This window comes from Toxorhynchites rutilus, chromosome 1 (genome assembly GCF_029784135.1).
Source record: "Toxorhynchites rutilus septentrionalis strain SRP chromosome 1, ASM2978413v1, whole genome shotgun sequence".
Lineage (NCBI taxonomy): Eukaryota > Metazoa > Arthropoda > Insecta > Diptera > Culicidae > Toxorhynchites > Toxorhynchites rutilus.
The window spans coordinates 25,031,089-25,044,536 of record NC_073744.1 but is presented as its reverse complement, the minus strand read 5'-3'; the positions used below and the strand labels follow the sequence as shown (position 1 = coordinate 25,044,536).

Sequence of the window (13,448 nt, the reverse complement as noted above, 5' to 3'; positions counted from 1 at the left end):
GAAATCCCTATTCATTAAACTATGCCATAACTTTCCGGATTCTATGAATTGTTGCCAAATTACCTCATTATCACATTGTTTTGACGATGGACTACGTCTAACCAGAGTATATGGGAGTGGAATGAAAACCTAAACACAGAACATGCAGGAAAAAATGAAAGATTCCGAAGGCTTATAGTTCGAACATTTCTTAATAGATCGGAAAGATGTTTGCAAATATTTCTACGCGTCTATCACAATAAATAAAATGTTATTTTCCATGAGATAAACAATTGAATAATTGTTTATCTCAAGCGTTATCTAAACGCCCTAACTTTGGTCCTATTCACGATTTCCCCAACACATACTTCAAAATTGATATACCTGTGGGGATCCGCTTGGCAAATATACATGCAAGTAGGGGGTGTTTTTGTTCACACTAAAAATGTGTTTCCCTTCATTCTTCGTGGGGACACCACCTGGACAACATCGTTGCTGGGTGAGCCGGACGGCGAGGGATCGAATTCCTTTCTCAAGGCAATGGGGGTGAATGTGCTTGGGGGAATCCGCTTTGCCAATACATGCCAGTCGGGGGTATTTTTGTTCCCACCGGAATGTTTTTCCCTGAGTTGGATTTCAAAACAAAAATTCCTGGGAGTATCCACATTGCAAATATATGCAAGCTGCGAGTACTTTTGTACTTGTATTTGTGCAGACCGTAATACGTTTTCCTAAAACGTACTTCTAAACTGAGAAGCCTAGGATATCGTCATTTCAGATACTAGAGGTGAATTAACTTTCGCCTTATGCACACATACAAACTTCAATGAAAACAAACAGATTTTTCTAATTTCTACTTAGAATATTTCACTCACGGTGGGAATCACGCCAAATGCACTTCGGAAACGTGCAACTTTAATGTCACTTAATTCTCACGCAGAGCCCCTAAAATATTTCGGTTCCAGATTATCCCGCGGACACTCAGGGACACCCATTTTGGCGATCCTGCCAAGACTGGTGACTGCCTGCTAATAATAGCGAATTCGTTTTTGTTCAGTATCAACTTCAGTGCCAAACTAACTGCTGTCAAAAGTAGAAGGGTCTGAGCCTAGGGGCACGGACAGAAGTTTGACGTAGGATTGTGATTGATCAGAACACTTGGTTATTTTAAATGTTTTTTTTTCCATTGTTCAGAAATCTGTTAGTTTAATTCTTTTGGAACTTTAAATAGTAGCGCTAAAAAAAGCCGTTTGTTGTATGTACTCATAAACTTCAAACGGTTTCTAACGAACAAAGAAAGACAATAAGCTTCTGGCAGGAAGTTCAACTGTCTAACTGAAAATGATTAATGAATGGTGGAATGGTAGATGAAGTATAGGTGAATCGGTAAACAAAACAAAATTATATCGTCATTGATTACATTAAATATAAAATTTATGGGGAAGAAACGAAAAAACAAGTTGAAAATATTCACGATGTCGTGATATTTTGAGGTAAAATACAAATGAAATCATGAAGTTGCTTTATGTTATTGTGATTTCTTTCCATTGTCTTATTCTTATTATTAGGCATCAGGAGCAATAGCTTTTTCCGTTTTATTTGTTAAATTGCTCTCTTGTTTTATTATTTCCACTGTCGATGTCTCAGGCGAAAAAAATTGTGGATAAATTTGCCGTCTAATGGTATATATTATAACATACATCGTAAGAACGATTCTGCGTAACATGCATTTGAAAACTCTTAAAAAACATTAAATTTATCGTAGAGTGACCCCCCCTATATAGAAATCAAAGACGTAGTCAAAACGTTTTTTCATTCACTCAGTTTCAATCTAGTTTCGCACTAGGTTCACCCCGAAAGCTGTTGGGTTCGCACTGAGATGTTTCACGAGTTCGCACTCGGGTTTACCAATACAATTATACTGAACTGTCAAGTTCCGAGTATTGGTTTGGAAAATCTAAAAATAAACACTATGAAAATGGAAAACCTGCTGCTTTGCTTATATATTATTGGAATCGTAATCCAATTCGGATTCTGATTTTGAAGAGTATATTCGCGTAGACGGCATTAAGCTTCGTGTGCTTTCATTGGGAGGCGAAAATAATGATGGATATTCAGGTGGAATAAACATGCTTTCAAAATCAAAATTATGAATGAAAATTTACTTTAACGTATCGAATATTTAATAAGATGAAATGATATGAAAATAAGAGGTTTTTTGTTCGAAATTGCAAAACAATATTGAACGATGATTTTATATTATAATAGTAATTATTTGTGGAACAAACAGGAAATGCATCGACAAATGATCAAGTGAGTGTCAGAACTATATGTGTTAGGTAATCAAACAATATGAAGTAGAAAAAATTTACCTCCTAAGCACTAATATCGTCACCAGACGACGTCGACACTGCACATTTGTCATCGCAAATATAAACAAATGAGACTATATAACGCACACCAACAATCCGCCGCATTCGTGAACCTGAAAAGGTTTTTTTTATTACAGAGTCAGTGTGGAACTAACTCAGTTTTAAAAACGAATTCGCTATAAGATGGCGGAAAATGTGCCGAGTGTTCAGCCCACTTGATCACTAAACAGACGATGCCCGTGTTGCCAGAACTGGGTATGCCACAGAGATGTTTTGTGTTATTCCATGTAAACTACGATTTGAGGAAAAAATTTATTATTTTTGTTTTTGAAAATAAAAATGAACTATGTTTTATGACAACGTATTATTTTCCTATACCATTAAAGCAAATCAGAAATAGTTATAAGTTTTGTTCAAATTTTGATTCATATTGGGGTGAATTTTACGTTGTACCAGTCACTGTAGATGATTACGAAATAGAGACAAAAAATGGTCATCCTTAAGGTGGAGGTTAAATATTTGACACCTTTGGACAGATAAAGTTTGGTTTGAAATTCGTACAAACACTATTTTGTTTATCATTCTTCAATTATCAACAGTGGCAAATAACGTCAAACATCGAACATGGAAAAAGTTCAACTGAAATATTCAAGGTAACCCAAGCATGTACCGACAGGTTCAAAGAACAGACCGAAAAAATATTCTAGGCATCCATAACTGAATTCATTCTTCTTCTTCTTCTTCTTCTTCTTCTTCTTCTTCTTCTTCTTCTTCTTCTTCTTCTTTGGCTTCTTCTTCTTCTTCTTCTTCTTCTTCTTCTTCTTCTTTGGCTTCAAGAGGCTTTGAATTTATATTGGCATGTCGTGTTTTGTGTCGAATTTATTTTATCAGTAGGGGAAAACGGGGTCAGACCGCCCCCTAAGAAAACCAATTTTTAGTTAAATGTCCTTCAGGATTTCCCCTATTTGTTGTGCTGCATATCTGTGAAACTGTTGATTATATAACTTTTTTTGGTGTTTTTTCATTAATTTTTGAAATGATAAAAAAATACATTTTATTTTGCTGGCGGGGTAAGAAGGACCACCCGCGAGGTAAAACGGACGTTTATGAGATAAGACGGAGCGATGCTATTTTCAAACAGTTTAGTCTAGTAAAAATAACAGGGACAGTGTTGTCTAAGGTACTACATGTTTAGGGTTGTTCATAAACTACACACAAACTTCTGGAAAGGCGATCCATATTCCACGTGCAGAGTTTTGCAAATATTCGTGAAAAATTTACCGAATTTTCGGAATCTATAAAAACGATTATCTACGTGGGTCTAAAATCTCTCAAAATCTGTTCACGTGAAGTCTGAATAACTCCGAAGTAGGCATTTCTAGTTCCGATTCGATTTGTTGTTCCGTTCAGCCAGCTCGAATGTTCCTTGACATCTCGCATTGTGATGGCGTAGAATCGATTCTCCAGCTACAGCAAATGCACCACCAGTTCTTGTTCCTGAGTAGTGGTAAAACTGGATCAATGGATCCGAGCTTCAGCGTCGGTGATTTATTGCCTTTAATTTGTTGGTGGTTCTGACTGAAGCTGTCCTAATGGACTTGCCGTTATCCACTGCCGCTTTAGCCATATTCAGCTTATCCAACGTTCATTGCATCCGACTTCTTTATGTACTTTCGAGGCATTCGTGTGTAAAGAGACGAGCAACAGATGGTTTATTTTTTATGCTATCTGACCCGGCAAACTTCGTCCCGCCCAAAATTTGTTTTTGTTATCAATCGCAGAACTGTTCATTGATTGATCTTCTAATCGACCCCGTTGAATTTATCTTTCACTATAAAATTCCTAGTATTTCTAACAAAACTCAACATTATAATATCAGATTATTTTCAGGCACAATTCTCGTTCAAGATTTTCAACCATTTGCAAATAACGTGTTTCTCCGTTACACGGAATAAATGTTTTATACAAAAAATATGATAGAATAAAGACAGCCCTAAATCGGACAATTTTTTCCTCGAGTTCTGCTCTTGTCAACACTTTCGGCGATACTTTTTTATTGGTATAGATAGAGGAAGATATAGGAGTGTGTTTCATCACATTAAAATCCATTTCCAGTTTCGAACAAAGAACAATTTCGCTAGCGCAAACATCAAATGGACTAACAGCACTTGTCATTATGTAATTATAAAACATATGGGAATTCAATTTTCTTTTCAATTTTCCCTTTTTCCTTCAGAGTTTTCCGAAAATTTTCAATTGTCATGTTTGGTTGGAATAATTTTGGTTGAAATATGTGTAATATTTTTATGGAACCTCCTCTCCATTCCAAAGGAGGGAAGGGGGTTTCATACCATCATAGAAACATTTCTCATACCCAAAAACCCTCACATCCCAAATTGTGCTCGATTAGTTCTCGAGTAATGCAGAAGTTTGTGTTTATGTGCCCCCTGTAATTTGTGTTTCATTTGTATGGCAGCCCCCCCTTAGAGAGGGGAGTGGAGTGTTTAACCACCATAGAAACATTTATTGTACCCTAAAACCTCCGTATGCCTAATTTGGTTCCATTTGCTTGATTAGTTCTCGAGTTAGGCGTCGTGCACAAATTACGTAACGCATGTAGGGGGAGAGGGGAGTCGAGGTTTTGTTACTTAATGTGACATAGGGAGGAGGGGGGGGGGGGGGGTAAGCGTGCTCGTTACGTAACATAATTCAATTTTTATTCCTAAATAAATTCAGCGCCCCTATATGCTAGCTTCGATTCTGGGGCCGAATGTGGTGTGTTTCCTGAGTCAAGATGATAAAGCACGTGTTGTAATGGGCTAAACCGCGGGCAATAGGCAGGCACCAATTAATGCATCTCGAATATCACGTTAATCTTCCAGATCATTATTTTTCTTGGCTAAGGTTATTCCATCGGTTATCACAGGTGCAGAAAAAAGCTAGGACACTTTGGTCATTCTGAATCAGTTGGATACAGTGATCCAACGTACGTTGCAGTTTGTTCAGGAAGGCACTGTTTTTCAAATTCATGGGTTCGATATCGAAGATTTATTAACCCAGTAATCATAATTAATGTGGATGGAGGACCAGACGAGAACCCTCGTTTTAAAAAGGTCATAGATATATATTTTCATCATTTTAATCAATTGAATCTTGATGCAATATTCTTTTTTTACAAATGGTCCAGAACGCATGGCTTTCAAACGAGTTGAACGTCGGAAGGTTATTATTTCTAGAAGTTAGAAGGATTAATACTTTCGCATGATAATTATGGATCTCACTTGGATAAAAAAAACTCAAAACAATCCGAAACTGGAAGTGAAAAATGTTGGGTATGCAGCGAAATCGTTAGATGATCTGTGGAACAACCTAGCAATCGATGAATATCCCGTTAAAGCCTAATATATTAAGCCTGAAAACTCCCAAATTGAGGAAGTACAATTTGTAGGTTAGTTAGCCGAATGATTTTCCTCGTCACGTGAGAACATCCCAGTACTCTTTGCAAGTATTCAAACGACAGTAACCGCTGTGTTGAAACAAGGAGTAGTCACTGTTGGAATTTATACAAAGTTGTTTAGTCCCGATGGAAACCCAATATGGCTCAATCTGACCATTCCCGATCGTATCTGTTATTCTGTCCCGCACACACACCCGCATACAAGATTAGGCATCTCAATGTGAATACAGCACAGATGAGTTGATCTGAAACAGGACCCATCAGTAGAACGACAGACAGCTCCAAAATCATACGTGCGTGAATTTCAAATTTAGTCGAATATATAGGGGAAGATGGCCCTGATCAGACCACTTAAATTGCAAATGCGTTCCGTTGATGTTAAACTCACGAGGGAACGTGTTAAGCAAACACAGGGGGCTGGTTTAGGACCACCACAACTTTTTACAATTAACGGTATGCCGTTTACTTCAAGCATCAGGTAAATTCAATCTATATAACTTGTCTTGTAGAAATAATTTAGTATTGTAATGTTTCATCGTCTGAAAGAACATTCAACTCATTCTCAGTACTGGTTAAAAATCTTCTTCTTCTTCTTCTTCTTCAATGGCACTAACGTTGCTAGAGGAACTTCGCCGTCTCAACGTAGTATTACTTGCGTCATTTTTATTAGTACTTAGTTGAGATTTCTATGCCAAATAACACGCCTTGAATGCATTCTGAGTGGCAAGCTCTAGAATACGCGTGATCACAGTGCAAGTCGGAGGAAATTTCTTTGACGAAAAATTCCCCCGACCAGAACGGGAATCGAACCCGAACACCCGGCATGTTAGTTATGACGCTAACCACTCGGCCAAGGGAGCACTGGTTAAAAATCTATCTTTCCATTTTTTAAGCATTGAAACACGGTGGCGCCATTTCCGAGATCCAAGAAGAGGTCGGTTCAAGACCATCGGTCGGATTAGGATTTTCCCCCTATTCTTTAAATTTGAGAACATATTTTATAAATTCCTTCGACCCTTTTGTTGAGCAGTTACAAATCTCGATGCTCGATTCAGTCTCGAACTTCTGAAAACAAACAGTTATTTTCGTATAAATCAACATCAATTTATACCAGCTCCTGTTCCTCTCAGCCAAACACTAGATGGTTTGAAAGTACCAATCCCAACAGATGTAAGCATTGGTTTTCTTTCTCTGTTTGTTAGAAATACTATGAACTTGTCAAATTTAATTCGAATAAACTTTGATTCCGGCATGGACAGATTTTCTACGTTGATATTTTCATTATTTAATAAAATCTGAAATGTTATGAAAATTTTTCATACGACTTTGATTTTGCGTTACGTAACATGAGGGGGAGGGGGTTTGTCTTACGTTACTTATTGTTACACAGGGGGGGAGGGGGTCCAAAAACCGCATTTTTTAGCGTAACGTAATTTGTGCACGAAGCCTTATGCAGAAATTTATGTTTCATTTCTTTGGAGGTGGTGGAGAGTCTAACCACCATAGAAAATTTTTTTTTTTTTTTATCCAAAATATATATTTTTATTAAGGCATAGAAACATTTATTGCACCCTAAAACCTTCGCATGCCAAATTTGGTTTCATTTGCTTGATTAATTCTCGAGTAATGCAGAAATTTGTGTTTCATTTGTATGGCAGCCCCCTAAGAGAAGGGGGAGGAGTATCTAACCACCGTAAAAACATTTATTGCACCTCCATATGCTTAATTTGGTTTTATTTGCTTGATTAATTCTCGAGTAATGCAGAAATTTGTGTTTCATTTGTATGGCAGACAATAAACCCCCCCCCCCCTCAGAGAGGGGGGTGGAAAGTATAACCACCATAAAAACATTTATTGCACCCTAAAACCTCCATATGCCTAATTTGGTTTCATTTGGTTCCATAAGATATCACAACGTGTGGCGCTTTTACCCCTTCGAAAATGATCCGTCTTCCCGCCAGAACACCTTTTGCATTATTTCGCACTTTACACGCATTTTATATTATATTTTAGATACCTTTTCACGCAGGTAGAACCGGAACAATCTACTGAAGGACTGGGATACTGGCAACTAACGGAATGTATAGTTTTTGCTGGAGAAATTCTTATTTTGGTTACCTTGAAAATTAGATCGTTTGTAACCACAATGGATGAAAACTATGTTTTGTTTACAACTTTGATATTTCGTGCGCTCAAGTATTGCAAGGTGTTTCGAAATGACCAAAATATGCTATTAATGCTTCTTGCGTAGCATATTTGCCAAAATACTGGGGATTTCTTATAAAACTAGAACTGGTCCGTCTTACCCTGCCGGGCGGTCTTACCCCGTCTCCCCCCACGTTGATCAAATTTCTTCTGTCAAAAAGAGTCAAACATTTGGCTTCGGCCAAACAGTGTATGACTACCTTTAGTTTTTTTGTGTAGCTTTCATCCTTCTTCCCATATTCACAAATAGTTGAACCCTTTTTTTTCTTTTTGTAAACACTTCATTTTTTTAAATAGGCGTACAAGACATTCACTATCCCTTAATGTGTGCAGTAACACATTCAAGAGGCTATGGCAGAGAGTTAAGAACTTTTCCCACAGCGAAAATGATAAAGTTGGATTTCCTGTAAACACCTATTGTGTTGGCATAGACAGCCCGATAGGAACCTACCTTCCGATCACCTCGCAGAGCTCGTAAACGTCATCGAAGAGTATTTCGTCGTCAGCCATGGTGATAAGACTATTTTTTTCCTCCAAATACGTAGCGTCAACGATTATTCTACTTATTTACACAAGCACAACTTTCCCTCCAAACTTTTTTTTTCTTCAGCTTGACGCTGTTATTATTTGATTTGATTTCTCTGGGGTTTTGTTTATCTCTTCTTCTATCACAGCAACACTGCCTCAGGCCTTAATCACATCACACTCATCAACATCATATTGCTGCTGCCCGAATCTAGCGTAAGCTTTTATCGAATTTCTAAACAATCATCATTGACCGCCCAATCCAGCCGAACAAACAAACTTCGATTACGAACTAACCGTTCACTTGTTGCACTGGAGTCAGTTTCCGTTTTTAGATTCCCGCGCGATAAAAAATCTCGACAAACGCACACACGATGTTACGTCACTTTGCGCCCAAACCAGTCAAAACGAGCTCCGACGGAATTTTATTTTCGCTAGAACTAAACACTACGAGGCGGCAACGGAGCTATTTTATTACACAAACAAAACCTTTCCAGAGCGTAAATAAATCACAAACTGGCCACAAACAGCAGGGCGGGAAATCAACTATGCGCGAAAGAAGCAGGTGGCAGGCAGCAAAAAACACTAAATCGACACGGGATTATTCAAGTCACGCACCCGAATTCCCGTTCGGTCCCGGTGAATCTTTTCGGCCTGCGTCACAAATATTGTGTTCCACGGGTTATCTCTTGCTCGCCCGATGATGATGCCTCGGCTGACCACGAAATGTCGATTGTCGTCACTGAACCGTACACCGGGGTTGAGGAGGGGCTTTATCTTGCTGGCAGGCTGTCCCTTTCACCAGTCCCCACAGGGTCCTCAGCGTTTCAGCTGTTCACCAACAGAGTGGGTTGCCACACCGCCACCCGGGGAACGAGGTCCAGGCAGGTGGTGGTACCCTTTGGAGCCGATGTGTCTGTTCGGTTCAAGTTCTCCTGTCACACTGAGCAGCGGAAAGTTGGCCACCGAAAAAAGGAGCACGGTACACAGCACAGCTTCCTGATCCTGGGCCAGCAAAATCGTTAACCTGCGTGTTGTTTTTCTCCGACACCGATAAGTGTTAACCCCCACACATACACTTGATAATAGCAGATTTGTGTAAGTGTCGGCACCCAGCACAAGTAATACACCGGGAAATGGCAGAACTTACAGCTTACAGCACTGCTGGTGCGCTTACACGTGCACAACTTTTCGTGGGCTTCCAGGTTGTTTACCACGTTCAGGACTCGAAATGTGGGGTAACTCAGCGGGACACTCACGCTTTTCTTGAGAGGGCGAACGTACACGGAAGGGTGGTGCTTTCCCAACCCACCTCACTCACAACAGGGACGCTTTTCGCACCCCCTCTCACAAACACACGATCGCACCGAGGCGACACCTTACGCCGTCTTGTTCCTGTCAAATTCGCACCACTTTCCAATCAATCACCGTGTCACAAAAGCATCCTTAACGGAGCATCGAATCGGCATTCATTAGCCTATGCGATGATTTTCGTTTATGCAAGGCCCTCACTTTTCCACCTCCCGAAGTCTTTCAGTTCGTCCTGGACTCGCACCGAAGGGTGGGGCGTTTTTCTCGTACGTTTCGACCCTGGAAAAACACGATGACCAAACAATACTCTAGGGTTGAAATGACCACAGGTATGCCGTAATCCACTGCAGTATCGGGAATTCGTCAGACTCACTGAAGTAGCAAGCTGCAAACGGAAATTCAGCACTCCACAGGCACACAAAAAGCCTTAAAAAGCACCCTCCACGACGGGAAAACCAACAAATATGCTGGAAGCAGCCACAAGCTTCTGAGAAAGGTAGTAAACACCTACAGATAGTAGTCGATTCGGTGGAAAATCAGTACAAATCCTGTACTATACGTGACTCCGAAGCGTAGACACGGGAAAGAACACACATCACGAACGCACGGCTGAAAATCTCACAATACAGGAAGAAGCTGGATAACTCTGCTGCCTCCGTTGCTGCTTGTTGTCCCGAGATTTCGAACACTCTCTCACCGTTCGGAATCTGTTCATGTGCTATTGGCCACTAACTGGTCACTCATTTCCACACATTTGGGGCGTTGTGCAGCAGTGGTAGTAGTAGTAGTAGTGGTAGAAGTAATGGTGGTGGCGGTGGTAGTAACGCGTGTGGAAGTATCCTCACCGGTGGGAGGGAGTGGCTCTCACGCTTTTCCAACCTCTACCGATTCGGGAACAGTTGAAAATCTCTCACACACACACCACAACCAATTGTCAACAACCACTTTGCACCACGGGTTGAACAGGTGAGACCGCTGCTGTTCCTTTGAAAACTGCAGTGTTTAAAAGCCACATAAAACACTCAATTCTTGTAAGAATCCAATCAGAATATAGAATGGGTGTAATGGAAATGACACCAAAACAAGTTCAACTGCTCGCCGACAGTACGAAACACTGGATGTAAATAAAGCATATCGAAAACAAGAGTCGGAGTGAGATGATAAATACAACAGATCGTATGCGGACGAATGGGAGAATGAGATAGCAACGATGGGGACGTCAAATTGAAAACAGATGTTTGACGTGAGCGGATCAGTGTACAGTGCTACCGAATTATCGGATTGTAGAAGCTGTTGCTTTGTGTGCATTGCGTTCGTTTACGTAAAATTTAAGTGAGTATATTTTCAACGCACCAATCTCGGATCTTTTCTAAATCATCATTTATTTTCTGAGATATATAGATAATAGAGGTACTTGTGCTCCCGTGGCCGAGTGGTTAGCGTCACACCTAACATGCCGGGAGTTGGTGTTCGTTCTGGTCGGGGGAATTTTTCGTCAAAGGAGTTTCCTCCGACTTGCGCTGTGGTCTCGCGTGTTCTTCAGCTTGCCACTCAGAATGCATTCAAGGCGTGTTATTTGGAATAGAAATCTCAACTAAGTAGGGTAAATGATCTTGGTTTGACCAATTTGGGGTGTTTTTACGCAACTAGTACATGCAAAACGTTTTTTCTTCATGAAAATTACATATAATCGATACGAGTTCGGGTTTGTTGAAAAGCCCCAAGTCTCTAGTTGCTAACACTACAATAAGGCGTTGAAATTATTGAAATTTCTATGTTTTTTAACAATTTTCCTCAAAGAGGAATTATGATCATGGTTTGACCACCTCTGATTATGGTTTTTCCAAAAAATGATCATGGTTTGTCCAGCTTTAGAAATCACCATTTTTGAATGAAAACATTCGAATTCTCAAGTAGATGTTGCATTTATCATTGCTTGAGTTTACTGTCTTCATATTGATCCATTCATAATTTAGGCTTTCTTCAGATATCGCATTTTTTCTTGGGCATTTTAAAAGTGTTCACCTCAAGACACTCAACATAAAGAAACTTTGGGCCCTATTATAGAAATCGAATCGAGGATTCGATACAATCACTATCACTATCACACCGAGTAAAATCTGGAATTATAGAAATCGAGGAAAACTCGATTCGTTAGCAAGCTCGAATGTCAGCGGTTGTGATGAAATATTTTGAAACAAGCTTGAAATGTTTCACGAAGCACTATAGAAAGGATGCCAAATCTTTTTTTGAGGTATCTGCTATGAAAATGTATTTCCAAAAGTGTTAATATGGTTGTGTTTTGGAGAAAACTTATATTCCCTCAACGAATGAAGCTTAATAGGCGTAATGCATGCATGGATGTGTAATAAAAACGATATCATGGAACAATTTGCTTTACAAAAATATAATTATTAGAAAATGAATCTTTTCATTTTTTTTCACAACTGCAATCTATGGAATTCCGTAAGGAGTCACACATAAATTCCACTTTTTTAAGGAAAACGTTTTTTTTATGTAATTCTCTTTTATTGTCGATTTCTTGTTGTAGCGGCGTCAATAGCATTATTGTATTGGGCCACCACCTTTGGCCCTGAATTCTCGCTTGTTGTGTGCTAGTGTTTATTTACTTTTCACCTCATGTCAATCCAAATCTGTAATTTTAAAAAATCATTATTGTTTTGCAAGACATTTCAGCTTTAGCATATGGTATAGAAAGTTCGGTATAGTATAGCAATAACAAAGAAAATTGCTGACAAAAGTAACACGTACTAACGTACGCTAGCAGGAATGAGACATTTTTAGGTAGGAAATTCGTTTGATAGTAATTCAAATAATATGATAAAATTTACTTATGAAGTTGTATGTATCGTAGAAGAAACACTTACTTTCTGGCATTCTGAACCAAGACGTATTGATGGTCTCAGCGCATTAAGCTCCTCACTGAATTCCTCCCACGTTTCCTTAACCGGGATTTTATTTGAACTTCCTCCACAAATACCTCGAGCAATGTTTACATTCGCTTCCATTGGTTCAACAAGTCGTTCAAACAGGTGGTGATTTGTCTGTTCACTCGTTTTCAGCCACTGAAATATGTGCTGAAAGTAAGTTCTGCATTGTAAATTATAACATAATTAATATGAATAATGTTGGATTGAACAATTACCTTGTATAGACTATTCTGGCAGCACCGTAAAACAAATACTGATCAAAACAAACGAACATGTGTTGAAAATTGCATATATTCAAGCGTTTCTGAAATGTTTCCTAAAGGAAAATATCAGGGACGCAAACCAAAACAAAATAATTCTCTGAAGATATGCAACAAGTGAACCAAACAACTCGAAAAGTTCTGACACTTGCATCGATAGCTATCACTCGCTTGGTGCTATCGAATTGCTCGATTTCTATAATAGTAAAATAGGTCTAACGAGCAAAATTCTTATCGTCTCGATTTCTATAATAGAGCCCTTTATTTCTGCTATACGCGAAGGACACAATAAACAAACTGCAGCGCACCAAGCGGTTGCCATATAAATCATGTGGACAAAACAACATTATTGAATTGGACAACTCATGATCAGAATTGAGTTCATTAA

General features: G+C 39.1%; 1 protein-coding gene across 15 annotated transcripts in view; it reads right to left on the bottom strand.

Moving 5' to 3' along the window:
* LOC129776923 (peripheral plasma membrane protein CASK) overlaps positions 1 to 10,939 on the bottom strand; it is an 858,562-nt gene extending 847,623 nt beyond the window's left edge. For 4 of the 15 annotated variants that reach the window (XM_055782870.1, XM_055782878.1, XM_055782933.1 and 1 more), the window contains exon 1: positions 8,465 to 10,939. In XM_055782870.1, the coding sequence (XP_055638845.1) occupies positions 8,465 to 8,523 (59 nt within the window). In that variant the 5' untranslated portion in view covers positions 8,524 to 10,939. The remainder of the gene's footprint in view (positions 1 to 8,464) is intronic. The other 11 variants (XM_055782906.1, XM_055782888.1, XM_055782942.1 and 8 more) reach the window with 4 other exon arrangements.
* Positions 10,940 to 13,448: the final 2,509 nt, after the last annotated feature.